The following is a 20,036-nucleotide window of genomic DNA, read 5'->3' on the forward strand; positions in this document are numbered from 1 at the left end:
TAAAGCTGCGGTACGCGTTCGCCACGAAAAGAGTGAGCAAGACAGCAATATCTCACTCACAACTTTCATGCCTTGTTTATAACGACTAGTCTTAACGCCCAGTTAATAAAACATCGAAACATCCCAAATAATATCACATATAAAAGACAAAATTAAAATTAAAACTAAATGTATTCTGTCGAGAACACTGAGAATATTCCCGGGAGCGTTCTCGGTTCTCGAGAATATTCTCACTGGGAATATTGCCGGGAACGAGAACTTTCTCAGCGGCACATCTCTATGCACGACGCACCACGGTGATGCAAATCATTGCGTGTATATCGTCGGTTATTATTATGTACCTACACTCAATACATACGTCGATCATGACGACATTTATGCTTGTTTAGCCTATGTACAGAATCAGAATTACCTTCCTAGTGTTTATTGACAGATTTGATGATTTTAGTTTATATTAACAAGTTTTCCAAATAAATATTTGTTTTTCGTTTCATTTGCTTTTACAAATAACTGCGAAACAAGACATTAATACTTTTATGATATATTTTATTTCAGGGATCAAGGGTGTTCGAGTCACCTAAGAACAATATTTGGTGCTCGCCTCCGGCCAGCGCTCTGCCGGCGCCCACTGCCCTGCTTTCGCAAGAGAAACGTAAGTTTTTACAGGCACAACTCGCTGCAAAGCCACTTCTTGAACTACTGAGTCGTCTAGTTTAAACATGTAAATACTATAATCTATTTTACTATAAACTACATATTATAATCAGACTTTTACATACACGCAATATTGTTTACATTTTACCCATATAAACAGGTACATTGGATCGTTTGCCGAACGCGCACACGGCCTACTATCGTTCTGTGTACATCAGAACGTATTGTCAACGCGCTTGATCAGAAGCGTCTTCCGTCATTCCCGGGAGACGATTTCGAAAAGTTCAGTTCTATCCATCTCTCTCTCTCAGCTCGAGATGCTGAGTTATTTGAAAGAGATATAATTATTGTGTAGTAGAGCTTCTAATCGACAGTGTTGATAAAACTTTTGGAGTAGGCTCTAACTGATCAGTCTTCATCTGTTATTGCAATAAAGACTATTTTCCAAGCGGTCGGCCGACGACCCAGTGTAATCCTTCATTCTTCTTCTCAAAAATGACTTCGGTGTTGTCATTTTAACACATTTTCGCTTGACAGGTCGCACTCGCCTGGCCGCGCATTTCGATGCACAATAACCGTTACATTCACCATTCCCTATGCTACTAAGCGAAGATGCATTCCTTTCCAAACATTTACTCTAATGAAGTGAAGATTGCATGTGTTCGTATGATGAATGGAAGCTATCAAAGGATTGTTCCCAGGGTCGAAACGAATTTTATTACATAGACTAATAAAAGTGTCCTGAAAATTGTGATGTCTCTAACAATAATGTTTTAGATGGCGTATATTTTTGTGTGTTTATTTAGGTTAAGATAGTAATGTTCAGAGCATTCGAAAAGTGTTATGAAGTGTTGTTGATACGTCTCGAAGGCCGCGATACTCGGAGGCTCGACGTGATCGAATCACAGTCCTCGTCGCATAAACCCCGGTGTAGATCGTAACGATAAATTACCATAACAACGTGTATGATACCTATATATTTTATTAGTACTTAATTTCTATTTATGTTCTAGTCTTTCCCTACCCAATCAGTTTGTAATCTACTTTAGATTGATTGGGATTCATGGTTGTATATAGCTTAAAATTTGATCAATCTTTATTTTATCTTTTGACATTTTTATTTATTATTTATAAGGTTAAATATGTGCAAAGAAGGACTGAAACATAATACTTTAGAAATTGGATAAAATTCCAGAAATGGTATGTATTTATTTGTTGTTTAATTTCTTTGTGTTATGAAATTATGAATTATGATGTTTATAATGTGATTAAAGTTTATGTTTACCTATGTTTTTGCAACGATAACATAATATACATATCATCTTTATGGATCGAGGCTCAAAGTTACTTTAGGATTTAGTATAAGTTTACAAAATATAGTTATCATATTATCACTTCAAATAACATTTTTCGAATGACACATAAAGTACAATAAATCAACATGTTGATTTTTGTCTATAAATTTTATCCTTTGATATATTGATCTCGATCTAAATGTGCATGCAATTTTGGCTTACCTTGGTTTATTTAAATAAAATATATTTAGTGGTTGTTGTTATAAGTATAATAGAAGTATTAATTTGTCTGTCCTAGAGTATCTCTTTCGAATTTATGTACTTTTAGATAACATTTACATTATATAAATGTTTCAATATGTATGTTTTGGAGATCACTCAGCACCTTGCTACACGAACCATTCAAACTGGCCTTAATATCAAATACTGTAACCATAATGTTGAGTCAATTATAGGACGTTCAAATCTTTTATAAAGATATAACCTGTTGATATAGGTTGTGTTGTGTTGCTTTGAAAGATTTATGCTTGTGCCTAAAGTGCAATGATTTTAATTTATTTGCGTAAAATTTCGAAGTTCCACATTGATAAGCAACTGTGCTCTTAGCTGTGTAATTAATAATTGACCGTTTTAATACCAGTCCACAATAAGTCGGACTATAAAATGTAACTACTTAAAATTTAAATCTACTTTTGCCGTTATTATTTTAGGAAAATCATTTTAATGTATACTATAAAAATTGCGTCATATTTTAATAAGTCATCTGATTAATGTAAGGTTTAAGAAAATCCTATATTAGTTAAGGTTTTTTGCTAATGGAATTGGAATAGGATGATATTATTTTACCTTAAAACTATATAGCAATGTACAGCGGTATAGTTTACTATCTTATTTACGTTCCATTAGCAAGTAGGTCGCATAAACATCGGTCGGTCTAAAATTTGTTCAAAATGACATCCGATTTATGCTGACTTAGTATTGTTACACACCGATATTTCAAAATGTATATTATCAAATATATTCTCGACATTGTCAACATTTGGAAGTATAGTCACCGAATTACCTCCGTTAAATCTATTTTTCTATCAAGAATTCCTATTGTAATTAGATACAATTGTATCAACATACAAAGAGTGACTGATTTTCCAGTGTTAATTGTACTACATGGTGTTGCTTAAAGTTAAGAATTAATACAAAAATGTTAGTAAATATCAGGTGTAAAAATGTTTTTTTATTTGTTATATTTTTCAAATGTTTTTTTCTTATTTAAGTATATTAACGTAAATATTTACGGTATTGCCAAATTTTATAAATATTAAACTAAATTCATAATATGGGGCAATCATTCGAATCATTTTTTAGAAGAAATTGAAATTGAATTTATTTTAGTATTGTAAGTATATTAATGTAATTACATTTATGGTTCATTTATATATTTAAAATTAACAGAAATTTGCACCAATGCATTGTTACTGTGATAAATACGTACCAATGAATGCCATCTTTAATCCAGTAATTTTTAGTGTTGATAATTGAAATTAAACAATCAAAAAGTACAGTATGTGGAACTAAGAAATAATTTGTTTATTTATGTATATAGTGTACATATTACAATTTAATTAAGAAATTGGTACAAAATAGAACTCAGCCAGCAGATCTTTGTAATATTACATAAAAATGAGCGTTATTAATGTGGAACGCCGATATTTTAAACCTGTTTAGAAAGTTGAATTAATGTAATATTAATTTTATATTTAGGCAGGACCTTTATGTTGGTCGTGGAATGTATTGTTTCAATGCAATTTAATTTATGGTTTATTGTATGATTGTTAACACTGCCAGAATGCATTTTTGAATAAAATCCGTTTCTCAATTGGCCAATACGTGTTTGTAGTAGTTGCTACTAGAGGTAAAGCTGCACCAAGTTGCTGAAAGGTCTAACGTTAGTAACATAAAATAATGAAATGTTTTTTCAAAGCTAAATGTGTCAAAAAGACGCAGTAGAAGGCTTTATGTGTTTTCGTATTAGGCTTTACCTAATACGAGTCTTGAATGGATTATTCAAGTACACACACAGATCTTTCAGAAACTAGGTAAGTAAGTATATAATTTTAAAAACTGTTTTATTTAATGACCGGTACTAAATATTCTGTAAAATGTAAGTTCTTAAATGTAATTGCTTTAACATAAGAGGAATCTGTCCATATTTTGGAAATAAAAATTGTTATAATATGAATTGAACAATTGAATTTCTTAAGACTGTAGCAGATACATTTAAGTACTCATAAACGAATGCTGTTTTTACTTTTATGTGACCAATTGCAAGTTTTAAATTTTATCATTAAGACTAGATACTTAAGAATTCCAAGTACAGTAAGAGAAGATGTAAAAGTAGTATTGTGTTTTTTTTTCTACATCTTCATTATTCTGTGATCATTAATTTCTTGTCGTAGTGAACTATAGATCAATGTACGTGCGAAAGTAGTATCTTTTGTCAGTATTGCATGAAAATTAATGTAGTGTTAATAAAAAAATAAATGTTATTTTTTGAAATTTCCTGTGTTTTAATAATAAAGAATGCCTAACACACTGTATGGTCATAATAATACAGGATTATTATGACCATACATTTGTGACTAAAGGACTACCTATCTAAAAGTTAGCTCTCTATAACTCTTGAATGTATCAGATATACCCTGATACTGTAATAAAAGGCACTGGTAGTGACATAAGTCTGTAAGAAACATAATTATAATGGACTGGATCAACAGATACCTAAAATGGTGAGTAAAAAGTAAAAGAAGATATCTCTAAACTGTATTTATTTTATGGTAAATGACAACATCTACTTATGTGTTAGGTATTGAACAAGTTACATCAGCTGTATTCAATTTAGATACTTCACTTCGTTTGGTCGGACAGTGGGCTGTGGCGTCTCTCCCAGATCATGCGGTGTTTCTGCTTCATGTATGCCTTACGCGCATCACCATAGGCTCCTAGGTCACCGTCTGTAACAAATTAATTATTGGTCAGTTTCTATCAAGATAGGTTGGAATACAATGGTGAGAAAAAGAAAAGGGACATAATGGAAGAAATATTACAATTCATAATTTTATTTGAGTATCCACAGCATGGCTTATTCCACTATTCCCCGTTATTATAGGAAATAGGAATAGTGGAATAAGCCCACAGCATGTTGGCTAAACTTAAGGTTGGAAAATAGGTGGTTGATCCCAGTATGACTATGACAGTATAAGCCAGAATTAACTTGATTGTTATTACATAAAATATTGTGTATAAATGTGAATAATTGAGGATTAGAAGACATTCAAAACATTGCAACTTACATTTAATAAACCAAGCTTCTTCGGCATCCTTGTATTTTTCCCACAGAGGTTTGCAAACTGTGTTCTGGTCGGGGGTCTCATACAACATACAATCTTCAAAGCGCTGACGTATAATGCCAAGAATTTCAGAATCAACAGCTCTGAAATCAATAAAAGTTAATTTATTATAAAATATAAGTATTATTTTACTCAATTATGGTTTTGATAACTACACGTAAAATAGATAAATAAGATCTGAGAAACTTTTAACTAAAGCGTAACTAACCTATCACGTTTGAACTGAGCATTGGCCTCGAAGTCACATACGACATCGTCGGTGTAGCACTGGTCGATTGTTGGCACACGGCGGTACTGCTTGTGATACCAGGGATATTTCTTCTGGTTCGGCTCCACTATCCTCTCTGATGAAAAACAAAACCATTCCAATAACACTGGCTTACATAACAACACCGATTCTTAACAATTATTATCTCACCTCGGAACCATGTTACAGGCGAATCAATGGTGTTATAAACAGCGCTTGCAAACGCTCTAAATAGGTTATCATCGGGTTCATTTTCTTTTACCATTTTATGATTCTAAAATAAATAAATCCACTAAAATTCTTCGCAAAAGTGGTGGTCTCTTTTTGCTCAGAGACAGCTGTCAATTTTGACGTAAGAACGTTGACTTTTTGTTTTTTAATTGTAAGATTATGCTATGGAGTATTAAAATACAATAGATTTGTAGGGAAATAAAATTTTGATTTTTTATTCTTCTTATTACAATACAATAGCAACTTCGCGGCGCCTTTTCACTTTCAGCAGCAGCAGCAGCAGCAGTAAACGAAAACTGGAAAACTACATCACAGCAGCTGCAAACCCAGAGGGGGTGCCTGCAGACGGAGTAACATTCAATTTTGATTTGAGATGTAATTGCATTGCTAACTTCCCAAGGCGTATAAAATATTTAAGTCGTAAACTAAAGCGACTATTATGATCGAAATCTATATTATAGCCTGACCAGGAACATAAAAACCCTGGCATAGAGGCGCGTCAATTGCATTTGATAGTGCAACACTGAGTACAGTCGTACCTGTGTTAAATTAATAGGCTAACTTTATGTATCAGGATTCAGGATTACGGGCTAATTTGATATTTTCATAAATTAACGAAAAAATATTATTATAGGTAACCTGATTTAAATAAATTAAATGAAACCATCAATCGAGCTAGTAGATTTATTTTATTATTCATCAATAATCAAATTCAGAACTTGAATATTCAACTGCAATGTCTGCTCATGAACGCTTCAAACTCGGTACTTCTTTCCCAATCTCATAAAATTCAACACTTAGAAAGTGTCAAAATTTTTAAAATAGGTAGTTGAAACAAACCACAGCCAATTTTCATAGTGGACTGTACTATACGATAAACATGTCAGTCAATTTGACAACCTTTGTCGGAAACATTATTCAATGAAAATATTGTCCGAACCCTTAGTATTTCTCTTCGACAAATACTTTAGCACATTGTGAACCACTTTTCTTTCACGACTATAAAAATATTCTAGCAATTTAATTCATAAAACCAATTGCGCACATTTAAAATAAAGTTTGTTTACACTTTGACAGCAATAGACTGACATGCAAGGTGACATGTCAATGAAGTTTTCAGTTACTGTTGCCATTAAAAGAAATTAGTACCATTAGTTTTCCGCAACATGGCGAGGGTTTTTATGTTCCTGGTCAGGCTATACTATTAAATTCTATTTACTTAATAAACAGGCTGGAATTTTTGACCACCTGAAAAAATTACCTGTACCTACTTTTATTGCATCGGTTGGGTAAAAGGATGGAATCTATTCTAACAAACTTGATAAATCAAATTAATGAAAGGAAAACCATGAAATTTAAAATGTTATTATTTTATTGATTTACAATAAACGGTACGGATTGGTAGTGAATTTTCGAAAATTTTCTCTTTTCTAAATAAAATAATGTTTCCTTTGAGTAAAATTGTACCTTATAGTATTTTACTATTTATTAGTATTTTCCCTTTTACTAAATTCCACCCTATTTATTGTGTATTCTTAAGTTCTTTAGACAAAAAATCTTACTGTGTCCGCCCGACAAGAGAAATCGATTTTTTTCAAATTATAAAAACTGTTTTTCTATAAGTCTCTCGATGTGCTGTTTGGTGAATTGGTTCATAACGAACTACCTACTATGCCAGAGGTCGCGGGTTCGATATCGATACCCGATTTCCATAGTAGATACAAGCTTCTTTAAAGCTTTGCTTGGTTTGGGACTAGATTGACTTGGTTAGATGGCGCATTATAAAAAGTGTTCAAGGATATTTATTTATTTTATGCTGTCTACTATCGATAGTCATAATAAAATTATACTTGTTTGAAGGGAGGGCATAGTGTTTATGTTGCTATTGCCTGTTAGTTCTCGTTGTGTTGCATACGCGTTCATATAAACGTGAACTTTATTTACTGAGATGCGCTGCAGTCTCTTTTAAGGCTGCAGTGGCAAAGAAGGATGTTGACTGCATTACAGAGACGAGGGTAGAGTAGTAGCACAATTGTTTGATACTTTTGTAAATGTAGATCTTATTTCATTTACATAATTAATTGAAAGAAGAAAGAAATATTGTCGTAAGAGGTCTTTTAAGAAGTTTCCTGTTGGCCATCGGACGGCTAAACTTTGACTACAGGCAGAGTTGATGTTGTGTGACAGGACAGGATTTCAAGCCTCAAGTCATTGAACGGAGGGCGGGCGGCTAGGGCGCATGCGCGCAGGACCCCGAGTTGCCAGTCAATAGGGGTTCGGTTGTTGTGGTGGAAATTGTGAAAACATTGGCTTACATTCAAAACAGTCCACAAAAATACTTCATTAACCTACCGCGCTTCATCCACTAATGTTTATATCGTAAGATTTAAGGCCAAATTATGGAGTTCTCACCAATTTAATAATTTAGGACTTATAGGGTAGTTGACGCTTATTAATTTTCTACACGATGTGAGACAAATCTAAGCCTCAGTACGCGTGTATTTACGGCGACAAAATGTGTGCGTTTGCCTCGTTTAGCCGCATTGATAACAAGTTTGCATGAATGGAGTAACGGTGAATCAGTGCAGTGTAAATAAAGTTCGCCTTGAACTTGCAACCCAGTTAGTTGATTTCTGTCAGTCGTCCATTGCGCGTCACGTCAGTCGGGGATCTGTCGTGCGGAATGCGGATCGCTAGCAGCAGTATGGCGCGGGCCTGGTGACAGCCTCAGTCAGTCGCGTGGCGCGAGGGCGGCCGCGAGGTGCTCATGCGAGAGAGGCGCCGGCACGATGAGGTGGCGGGCGCGCGCGGGCCCCTACCGCGCCAAAGAGCGCGCCAACATCAGCTTCTTCATATTCATCATGTTCTTCGCTGTCTGCGGCGTGATAGTCCTCACGCAGCTCCTGCTCCTCGAGAGGCCTAACGCTGCCGGCTCGTCCCGCTCCCGGTACAACGAGGAACTCCAGGTTAGTGCCAAATTTGACGATGCGCAGTCGGTCGTAAATCATGTTTACAATTTTATCTACCGTTTTCTTTGTTTGTGTATACTCAAATGATTAGACCAACAAACGGAGATAGCTAAAATACTTACTAATCATAATATTGACATTACATAGCTACTGTGTTTGCTTGAAATACTTACAGGAAGATTTCCAGTTTCCCACGTTTATCTTAAATACACGTTCGTAGAGGTTCTAATGGCATGTTGGTAGCCAAACCTTTTGTGACGTTTTGTTATGTAAATTGAATTGATGTGATCAGTGTAAAAATAGATTGGGAAATTGTCGCACGAGATTGTTATTTTACGTGAAACTACTATTGACTCAGAGCAAAAACATTTGGAATGGATGAGGTGATTGTCCCGCTAATATAAATTAATGTAACACTCAAGTTGCTACCGAATTAACGTAGATAACGTATCAAGAAAAGATAAACGAAGCAAGAGCGAAGGAAGACGACGAGTTAAAGCTCATCGAAGATAAGAACGTTAATTGCCCTCAATAAATTCCGAGTGCTTTTGGAGTGATACCGATACATGATAATGTTAATATCCGTATACGTAGGTACCTATTTACCTACATCGTTAATACTCTCTAGATGATCATCAAGTAAAAATGTGCTCATTATGTTTACGTCTATTCGTATTCCAAAGATGGTTTGTATTGGCCTGAACAAAAGATTACAGCTTCGTCATCTTTTCATCATTAAACTGAAATTTGTCACAGTCACACTGCATTCATACCAATTATGATTCTTACCACTGTTTTAATACTTACGTATTCAAGTTTTCAAATAACCTGGATATTAGTGGATATGATTACTTTTTAAATCGGTAAATATTTTCGAAATAGCGGATTAGCGGACTTAAATATTGGATAAGGAAGAAACAACAGGATAGACGCCGTGCATTCGATTGTTCAGGAAATATGGTTGGTGCATATTTCAGTTTCTAATTGAATCATAGATACAACCAACAGGTATCCCCAGAATAACAGACTTTGGACATTTGGTATAGGTTTCTTTGAACGTGACCTTTTAAATCAGCTGTGGTTGGTGGCTCTAGCTTGATAAGCAAAGAATAGCGATATTTTAACCATTGACTTTTGCACCCTTTATCTCGAAATTTTCTTATTACTATCACATTTCGTTTCATTTCGTGTTTTGGATAGAGTTCACCATTTTCCTAGACTGTAGAGCGATTTCTCCTTTCGCTTGCCTAACTCTATCGTAGAGCTAGCTCGTGAATTAATTATTAGCGGCGATGGAATCGACTATTCGTCCCTGAAATGGATACATTGCAAGCTGCATTTCTTTGATTTGCATTACGGATTTGGACTATTTCGGAAGACGAATTCCATGTTTTTCCTATCCTTTTCAAAATACTGTCATGATTAAGAGCGATGTTCAGAATTGAGGCTAGGCACTACACAAAATGTACATCTATACTTAGACCCTAAAAGAAAACAAAAACTGGTTGCTAATTTTATTAAGTATTTATCCTATGTCGCATGTGCTGCTATGTAATCTACACTACAGGTCTGTAAAGTGAGATATGAATACCTAAATATACCTAAAGTATTGTTTAATTAGCATAAATAATTCACAACAATCCATTTATCGCTAATTAAGTAGTCTCTACGTGATTCACGGACGCTATGCATTATGTAAATAACTATGACTGGACAGCTTTAAGGTTTAAATTGTCCATACGCGCACATCGAACTACAAACATTTTTTTTATCCACAACGAGGAAGCTCTTGGCCTGTATCTCATCTGATGGTAAGTGATGATCAGGCCGAATGAAAAATGAAGGAATGGAGGGTAACTTGGGATACATTGGACAAGGGATCGGCGAACGTGAAGTCAGTTCGCGAACGAACTGACTTCTAAAATTCGATATCTCCATAACGAGCAGCTGTATCAAGTAACTCCATTAATAATTGTCTGTCTCGAATTACATCCAATTTCACAGTCCAACATTTTATTTCTACATTCACTACCGAAAACCTACAAGATACTTTCATAAAATTATATCTTCCTTTAAGAATTTATGTTAAGTCGTTTTATGAGTTCCTAAAATATAATACAGCTCGGGGTATTTTCCAGGGACTAATAATAAATGATAATAATGGAAAAGCTAGACGAAAACGAAAGAGCGACGTCGCCGCCACAAAATGGCTCGGCTGAATTCTTTGACAAGTTTATACCTACCTGGATATAAAAGTTGATATTTGATGAAACATGACTATGATATTTTGTTCTGAAAATTGACATAAAAATAAAAATACAGCTAGAAATCTTTTAGGACATGTAGAGTCCAAAATGGGTTTTTAAAATGTAATACTTCTACATAATGTCTAAACTTATTTCCTACATTTAATGAGCATAGCATAGAATAGCATTTCTTTGCTGTGCCGTGTTGCTAGGTACTAATTGTAGTCGACATCACATCACCTATACATTTTTTTTTGTAAAAGATCAGCTATTACAACTAACTACATTACATAATACAGAGCCTTAATGTCCCAGTCCAGAGCCACATAGAAAACTTTGGGCAGCACAATTAGGTTGTCTGGTATATGAATCAAAACCACATGACGTCATTGTTCCCTTGTCCTTCATCGTAAGTAGCTTTTTATGTTTGCGAAAGTAATGCTCACATTATCCTTTAGTTAATAGGTACCTCTAGACTGCGTGAGTTATGTACCTACCCTTAATTACGGTAGTGCGTGCCGCTAGCTGTGATCATGTGCCAGTAAAAGTTGTGTTAACAAAACACCTAAAATATCACGATAGTCGATACTAGACACCGATTTTCAATATACCTAGACCTAGATTCAGTTCTTATTTCAACATTGAATATCTTTAATTCCTGTTCGTCGACTATGTTTCATATTACTTCATCATTATCAGGTCAAGTCTCCAGGAGGACGACTCTCTCTAATGAACCAGAGGATTTGGTCTACATTTAGCATAACTATAGGGTCTTTAAGTAGGTAGACGGGCTGGAGACTCATAATCAATTTTCTAGAATTTTCCAAATTCTTCATCTACTATGACTAAAAGTTCTACCTTTGACAGAAATCATAAATAAAAATTGTTTGCGAAAAAGGTGGGCTTAGTATAACTATTGCAAATAATCTCTTGATCAAAATCACTGATTCGTAAAAATTCAACAATAGATTCTCAGTTTTTTGTCCGGGATAAGAACTTGGAAGAACTCTTGTTCGTCGAAGGGGAAGAATCATTAATCAAGTCAGACTAGTCCATATATGGTTAGATATAGAGATGGTTTCCTTAAATCTGTACACCATTTTCCGGGTTGTCCACATCTTGTGAAATTTTAACACACATACCTCAAAAATGTCTTCTAAAAGTAGTTAACTTTGAAAATTGCTAATTCGATCACTTCAGTCGGTAATAAAATCGTCTATCGACATTAAACTTACACTTCGGACAGTAAATCTGCCTTATCTAGCATAAAGCGAATGTAGAGCAAATTCCCCGAAAGGATCATAAAATAATACTGATTCGGAACTCCTTAATGGTTCCGAATACCCGAATATTTCCTTGGACTTTGCCGTATCGTCCGGAATTCCGGACGCTTGGCCCCTTTAAGGTAGGGTTACCATCTCTAAAATTAGGCTACCAGGACAAGACGTGTGAAAACCCCGGATTTTGGAGCCAAAAACCCGGACATGTCAACAGGTTTTTATAAAAATTAGTGCATCGCCCGGTATTGGCCTATGACTTAAATTTTTTATACCCGGGTAACAAATGAGACCCCGTCCGGACGCTTCCTAGTCCCTCTCTAAACTAGGAAAAATTCAGGAAAACTCGGACGGATGGCAGCCCTACTTTCAGGATATCAAAGCGCAGACGTAAAATAAAATAGGCCTGTTATCCCCAAAATGAATAAAGTGATTTCTGTTACATAAAAATCTTATCTCGCCCGAACGATGCCGTCATCATCAACAGCCCTTTACAGTCCACTGCTGGACTATGAGCCTCCTCCACTATAGTAGAGGGTTTTGCCATAATCCCCACGCTTGGCAGGCGGGTTGGAGATCGCAGTTTAAAAGATTTATGTTTGTCAGAGAGCGCTGCTGCCCGTTCTCTGTTTGATGTGTAGTCCCTAAGTCGCCTCTTACGACACCCGCGGGAAGAGTAGGGGTTGGTGACAAATGTATTCTACTCTGCCGTCACCACACGGAGAACGATGCCGGGTGCGGTGAAATTGTTTCAATTTAGGCAAAAGGTTAACTGGACAATCCATGTGTGTAGAGCTAAGGTCGCAGAAATATCAAACATTGCTTCTCTATATTTTTTTTTAATTTGTAGATAAAATACTAAAGTATTCTTTGTGAAACGTATGCACAAAAGAAGATGAGACTGTATTCCATAGTCGTGCCATAGTTTTATTGTATTCATTTAGTACCCTATGGCGAAAGACTTACATTGTCCACCAACGTGACACAAAAGACTTAAAAAGTTGCCTTTTTACCTACTTTGAGGAATATAAGTTTACAAAGATGCTATTATTTTAACGAAGAGTTAATAAAATGGTAGGCCTTCACTTCAATTTAACTTGTAAATATTTAGCTGCTTACGATTCCGTGAAAGCCGTAAAAACAATTATTAATTACTGTACTGAAACTGTTTATTTCTTTCTTATAAAAAACAGCTTTTAAACGTTGTCATACGACATTGTAAAATTGTTTCATGAGAAGCGATGGAAGTTTTATTTATTTATTTGAATAATATTTCTTGGGCTAATGAATGAAAATATCAAGGGATTGTGTTTTCTATCTGACCGGTGCGGTACGTCCGTTCCTCCATTAATTTTATTAGGAGTGGGCAGGGTCAGCCGGAGTGACGTAGGGGGCAGTGAAAATCCCTGGGGCCCGGACGACTTGAGATAAAAGATCCAAAATCCGAAGCCATAGAATAGATTTCACAAAAGTCACCGTGTGTTTTATCAGAGAAGCGGGAAACAAGTTTCTACTCGTAAGGTTTTAATCCTCGAAGTCCCAAAATGCGACGTAATCACTAACAATATTTTTTATTCTTAAATTGCATTTTCCTGTCTACAGAGCATAATTCCAAGGCATTGTTGTTCATAGTTTATTCCATGTTGTTTTCTCAGCTCGATCTCTAGGAAATCTAGTCATCATCATCATCATCATTTCAGCCATAGGACGCCCACTGCTGAACATAGACTTCCAATCCCCCATTGATTTCCATAATGGCTAGTAGGTACTCGTAATATAGGAATTATCCTGATTGTCTGAAAAGAATAATGACTCCGTACTTTAAGAGGTACAACAGCAACAGTTATTAAAAAAACTTTTTGGTGTTGGAATTTCCTGGGCCCCGATGCTAGGCCTCGATTCAACTACGGCCCTGAGCGGTCGTCTTGAACGGGCCTCGTAAAATATCTTTCTTTTACTCGTAACTTGCAATACTTCAGCTTCAGACTTCTCCAAAAGGTTTACGAATTAATGTCCATAGCTGCCATTCCAGTCAGAAATGTTTTGTAGAGTCGAGCTGGTGGAAGAAAGTATCCCCTGAAAGCTTTTTCGCTTCACTGAGATTCATTGCATAAAATGTTTATCTTTTTGGGTAGGGTTTTAAAGTTTCTTTTGAGTTCTATTTGCGACTATTAAGAGTAGCTATCAGAAATCTTTAAACGGGAAAACAATAGAGGCAGGGAGGGAAAACAATAAATATTGAAGGTATATAAAACGAAATTTTGTGGCATCATCAAAGTCTTATATGTTGTTGGTTGACTGTATGTATGCTGCAGAAGATTATGACAAGTATAGTGTGATAATGTTTAAGGTCTTACTAAGCCTTTAATGGGAACAAACTGTTTTAACTAGTCTAGAAGCTTAGGTTATGGCGCAATTTATCCCAAGCATGTCGCTGAGATTTGATCCCATTTTGCGCCAGACGGTTTTAATTAATTCATCGACATGATGGTTATAAGACAGGGATTACTGTACTTTAGATAGCAAGCACTTTCGCAGATGAAAGTCTTTTAGTTCAAGTTATCGGGTTCTTATATTAAAGATGAGATCTCTGTGAGGTAACTACATACTTAAGTAGGTTACGGGTGTAGTTAAGTACCTATGATAGTCGCGTATTGCCAAAGTTTTTATCCAATATATGTTACTATTCCTATGTTTAGCTGTATCATTTAATCAGTCGACTTTTCAATATTTTATGAAAATAAATAAAAAGGCATGGGACTATTTCCACCTCTCTTTTCCACCGCTGCAACTTCTGTGTAGCCAGGATCTACAATTTGACCGCCAACAAATTCTCAACCAGTAAAGGTAAAATTTCTAGAAATAAATAAAAATGTAGGCGTCTAATACAGAAATATCTTAGCTAGCTTATGCTCTGAAATAGTGATGAATAAGCGACTGCGAGTGGGAGAGTCTCTAGTTAGTAAAAGGAAACAAAAATAGAGAAAATCTTTGTTCCCTTTGTTTCTGAATGTTACGTACAATTCTCTAAAGCTGCGCATACTTTCAAGATTTCCTACCTATAAGTTCAAAGGCTGTAAGAGAAAATAGACTATCGGGTTGGTAACGTAGAGTATTGTAGAGCATTTTAAATGTGGCATTATGCTAATGTACTAGTGTACTTATCGCCAGGAAATGAGACCTAATTATTGTAAACGATTTTTATGTTAATGTGTAAAGAAGACACATGAAATTAACACAAATAATATCTAATTTCAAAATGTCTATGGCAAATTAGAATATCTTAATCGAAACCTCAAGGTTCTATTTAATCGACTCATAAATTTTAAAGACTAACTACTAAATTGTATTTTTAGCCACGTTTTGTTACATAAATAAAATGACAAAACCTTAGTTTATTGCTCAGCATGTGAAACACTTTTTTAAGTATACGATAGTCAAACTATAAACTTGAATCTTCTCTCAAGTATAAATTCAAAGCCAATGCTTAATTGGTCTAAATATTGATAGGTTGACTTGACTTTAATCAATGCTAATTTTAATCAGTAAGCTCATAAGTACGGACGTTAGATTATACTCGTATGTAGTTCCTAAGTTACATACAAGTAAGGACATAGGTTAGTATACGTAAACCATCTAGGGATTATCATTAACACAGCTGCGTGGCTCAGTCTCTAATGAAATTCCAGTTAAAAGAATGCAGCACAGACTGCAATACTACGCTCAACTTAAATATTCTAGGTACTTTGTAAAGTTTATTCGCGCATAAAAGGATTTTCCGAGTGATATTAATATTTATGTCTGTTAATATTTGCAGGTTCTTCTGTAAAGATTGTCAAAAAAATTGCAGAAAAAGTTGTAGTAAGGTTTCGTTAATGAACGTAACGTTTGTACTGATTTTAATAATTTTGTCAGTTGCTGAGGCATTTTATCTTAATACTTACCGACACCACATGTGACCTACTTATTTGTACAAATATTCACGTGATTGAACCAAAACAAAATCATTGTACAAATACAACCAAAACAAATTATAGAATAAAGAACCTCCTAAAGTCATATTTTTGTCGCAAAAATAATTCTTAAAGGGAGTCTGAATTAGGAGATGTGGGTTTATATGGGGATCCCATCATTTTTCATGTTATCAATATCCGAAGTCATTTTTATGGTTTTTGTAATAAATAAAGCGTTTTTATCGGGAGACGCGCGGGCGAGAACTTTTTGTGTAAAAGTCCAAAAAACACGCGGACAAAGTCGCTACCATAGCTAGATAAGAATAATGCTGAAATGATTTACTAAGGCAGGTTTTAAGACTAATGAAAATAAACTAACAGGATAATTCGTGCGAATACCGTGAAATGTAACAAATTGTTTTAGCTCTGTGAGAAATCGTTAGGCTCAACGTCATGCTCTGAAAAGTACCGCCGGATAAAAATTCCAGCCGCACAGGCTTTCTATCAAAAGGGATGAAACAAGGCTGAGTCTGTTAGCGATAAGGCTGGAACACACAAGATAAATCTTATTAAACGACAAAATTTTCTGATTTCAGACTTTTCATTAATAACTTCTGACATACTAGTGAACCTTTCAAATTGCAGTATGCGGTTTAGCCAAATCTGAAACTGTAAATTAAATGTCCTTTCGCTTTTTCTTGTTGTTATTTTATATGACCCCCAAAATTAACATTATTAATTAAAATTACCATCTATTTTCATAGCCCTCCTTCTTGGGTTTTTGGGTCATTTAGATTTTCAGTTCGCGCCAAGAGACGCCTCTAAAGAATCGATCATTAGAAATATGCTTCATTTGTTTAAATAATCACCATTTCCTATTGGCGCGAACTAACGCATTTTGGCTTGCAATCTGCGAGTAGGCGGCGAAGGCTGCGAGTGGCGCGTCTACCCACGTAGATATTGCGGCTTTGTCAATGGCTGCCTGCCATTGTGCCATTAAATTACATTGCATGCAATCTTCGGTTAATTTACCTATGAAAGGAACTGCTCATCCCCAAAAGAGGGCTTTGTGCTTTAATATTATTAGCATACTGTATTTTTTGGTTTAATTTAGTGACGGTTCTACTAAATATATTGACAAAGGCGCGGTTGTTGATTAGGGGTAATTAGTTTATTATTAAATATTAGCTTTTGCTCGCGGCATATTACGGTCTATTTTTGGAACCCTTATTGCAGAAATGATTTGTTATTTCACCCTCTTTAAGAGACATTATGAGGAAAATGTTACAGAAAGATATTAAAATAGAGTTTAAAATAAGATTTAAAATTTTCGCGTTCTATTTTAATTAAAATAAGTAGAAAGACACGGGTCTTAACGCGATATTTAAGACTGAGTTACATTATGTACTGTGTGGCTTGACGTTATGTAACTCAGTCATAAATGTCGCGTTAATACCCGTGTCTTTCTATTTTAGTTAGTTAAAATAGAGTTGTTTTATATCAATAAATAATATAGTCAACGTGTAATTTTCTACCGCAAACTTACAAGTAACAAGCAAGTTACATACACTATTATATATGCCATACTATATCATTTTTAACATATTTTCATGATGAATCTATTTTTTCACCATGTGTATTCCCACCCTAACACTAGGATGTGAGCCTGTGTGCCCCCGCAGTTAGGAATAACGACAAAGTAAAACCAGCCATTTAGACGTCCGCGAGCTCTACCAAACGCTCGGCACATTGTTTGTTTCATTGTTTCAAACCTAAAACTTGGAAAATGCATGGAATGTGCATAAAGTTTTCTATTTCTCGTGGAATGTTCTAAAATGTCCTAAGTTGTGATGGGGCACTGCAATTTTGATAATCATTGACTTGGAAGACAGATGTAACTGTCTAACTTTCCTTGCGAAGATGGGTATTAAAAGTTAGTAAACAAAAGTGAAATGTTAAACTGCTCATAATTATATTTTCTAGTATAAATGTTTTACTTTGCACTATTGTTGCTTTTTCTCAGAATTATCCTTTATTTTCCTTTCAGGAATTCTAAAATAGCTTTAAAAAAGCTTACTCAATTCTATGAAAGCTCATAATCCGATACATTGTATTAATGTATTATTTCAACAGCGCGTGTTTCAATTCTGTTTTTAGGTATTCCTGAAATGTATTCAGATTTGGTAAACATAAATCAAATGTTGGCTCTAAATTTTCCACCACAAGTATCCCAACGACGAATATTACTCTATTAAGGGGGTTATGTAGTGACAAGTTCCAAAACACATGAAACTTCGGAACTATCGTGCAACAATAAACTTTGCCATCACGACTGTGACGAGGCACTTTGCCTACTACCCCCTGTATTGACGACGTTGTATTTGTACAGTCGACCGCATACGACCAGTTTATATTGTAGCAAACTAACACGTATTGCGTCTACATAAAATCTACATAGTTTTGTGTGATGTGTGGGTGCCTGATAGGGTTGCCAGGTGTCCGGCTTTAGCCGGACATGATGTTTGGCTTTTTACGGTCTTGTCCGGCCTGTCCGGCTTTTATTAGGCTTTTTATTTGGCTGCCGCGCCAGGCGAAAGTCGAGCCACAGAATAATATGAAGCGCACCGACGATGGTACTCACTCGTGAGCTATGACACAAATACCCCCCCTCCGGTCACATGTACGGCTTTTAGGGTAAAATGTCCGGCCAAATCAAGCACAGAGTCCGGCTTTTGTGTTTTTGGACCTGGCAACCCTATGCCTGCACCATGTTTGGCCAGTCATAATTGCATTTCCTGCTTCAAAGAGGGTCAGTCATTGATTTTATAGCATGTCCCTTTCACCGTAACCGATTAAAAGTAATAAAGTATTTAACTGCAAGGACAAAGTGATTAACTTAATTTTTCCATCATTTAAATTGAGTTATTAAGTTATTATATCGATTGTTTGTGCATAGAGCGTGTCGTATTCGAATGTGTATAGTGTATAGCTATTGTGACCGTTTAGTGAAAGCGATTAATGAAATAATAATATATTAATTTTATATTTAATGTGAGTATGAAAATTAATGAAGAAGATTAGTTATTTGATTGCTCAACAATTTTCGCGCTTTGGAACTCAGAAAAAAATCTTTTTTCACTTCAGAGCACCTAGAGTCCTAGCTAGATATTTTTCGTTCGTTAACTTGAATTCATCAAGTTATTTTAACTTTTCACTAGACATTGACTAGGCAGGGTACCTAATGACAAATAAATAGACAAAATATTATTATTTCTGTATAATGTTATAATGAAATATAAGTTCGTTGACTTTCTTTCATTTGGCAATACGTCAACTGCTTTATTGTCTCTAATTTGACGAGGCTCGTGGAGTTTCCTTGGGACAATGAACCCTCTCACCCTGATACAAAGTATAGATTTATTGTCCCGCGTGCTTATTCCACGCAGTACAATTACTGGTATGAAAAGGACACTTGCGGGTGTCACGCGTGCGGGGCAATACCGCGTCCGTGATGAAATCCGCACTATATTAAAAACACCCATATAAACACATTTATATTTCATGGAAAATCATTTACTATTTTAAATAAAATACGAGTAATTTCGCTACCCTTTGTGGGTTTCACAGACCCTCGGCTATTGATTGCGTCACTGCGTGCCGAGTGTCGGCATAAAGCATTTATGTACAGTCAGTGTCAAATAGTTCGTAACACCCAAAGTGGTCAAAAAGTTGACAACACAACCCTATTCCAATTGTAACA

At 35.3% G+C, this 20,036-nt stretch overlaps 3 protein-coding genes across 3 annotated transcripts in view; 2 read left to right on the forward strand and 1 right to left on the reverse strand.

Moving 5' to 3' along the window:
- Positions 1-4,502, forward strand: part of LOC135074492 (meiosis regulator and mRNA stability factor 1) — a 31,325-nt gene extending 26,823 nt beyond the window's left edge. Inside the window, exons 18-19 of the mRNA XM_063968796.1 lie at positions 556-652; positions 1,192-4,502. Coding sequence (XP_063824866.1) covers positions 556-652; positions 1,192-1,229 — 135 coding nt within the window. The 3' untranslated portion in view covers positions 1,230-4,502. The remainder of the gene's footprint in view (positions 1-555; positions 653-1,191) is intronic.
- A 254-nt stretch (positions 4,503-4,756) lies between these two features.
- Positions 4,757-5,951, reverse strand: LOC135074964 (NADH dehydrogenase [ubiquinone] 1 beta subcomplex subunit 10). The gene is made up of 4 exons (XM_063969328.1): positions 5,772-5,951; positions 5,562-5,697; positions 5,297-5,436; positions 4,757-4,957 (listed from the first exon to the last, which is right to left on the reverse strand). The coding sequence occupies exons 1-4, from the start codon at positions 5,863-5,865 to the stop codon at positions 4,851-4,853; spliced, it is 477 nt and encodes a 158-aa protein (XP_063825398.1). The 5' UTR covers positions 5,866-5,951; the 3' UTR covers positions 4,757-4,850.
- A 2,669-nt stretch (positions 5,952-8,620) lies between these two features.
- LOC135074831 (uncharacterized) overlaps positions 8,621-20,036 on the forward strand; it is an 83,932-nt gene continuing 72,516 nt past the window's right edge. Inside the window, exon 1 of the mRNA XM_063969213.1 lies at positions 8,621-8,797. Coding sequence (XP_063825283.1) covers positions 8,621-8,797 — 177 coding nt within the window. The remainder of the gene's footprint in view (positions 8,798-20,036) is intronic.

Source organism: Ostrinia nubilalis, chromosome 9, assembly GCF_963855985.1.
Source record: "Ostrinia nubilalis chromosome 9, ilOstNubi1.1, whole genome shotgun sequence".
Classification (NCBI taxonomy): domain Eukaryota; kingdom Metazoa; phylum Arthropoda; class Insecta; order Lepidoptera; family Crambidae; genus Ostrinia; species Ostrinia nubilalis.

Bases quoted from the DNA above. Each gene is read 5' to 3' on its own strand.
- LOC135074964 (XM_063969328.1), bottom strand. From the start codon at position 5,865: ATGGTAAAAGAAAATGAACCCGATGATAACCTATTTAGAGCGTTTGCA. The intron at 5,437-5,561 runs GTTAGTTACGCT...TATTGATTTCAG, and splicing joins GCTCAGTTCAAACGTGATAG to AGCTGTTGATTCTGAAATTC. The intron at 4,958-5,296 runs GTAAGTTGCAAT...AATTTGTTACAG, and splicing joins AGAAGCTTGGTTTATTAAAT to ACGGTGACCTAGGAGCCTAT.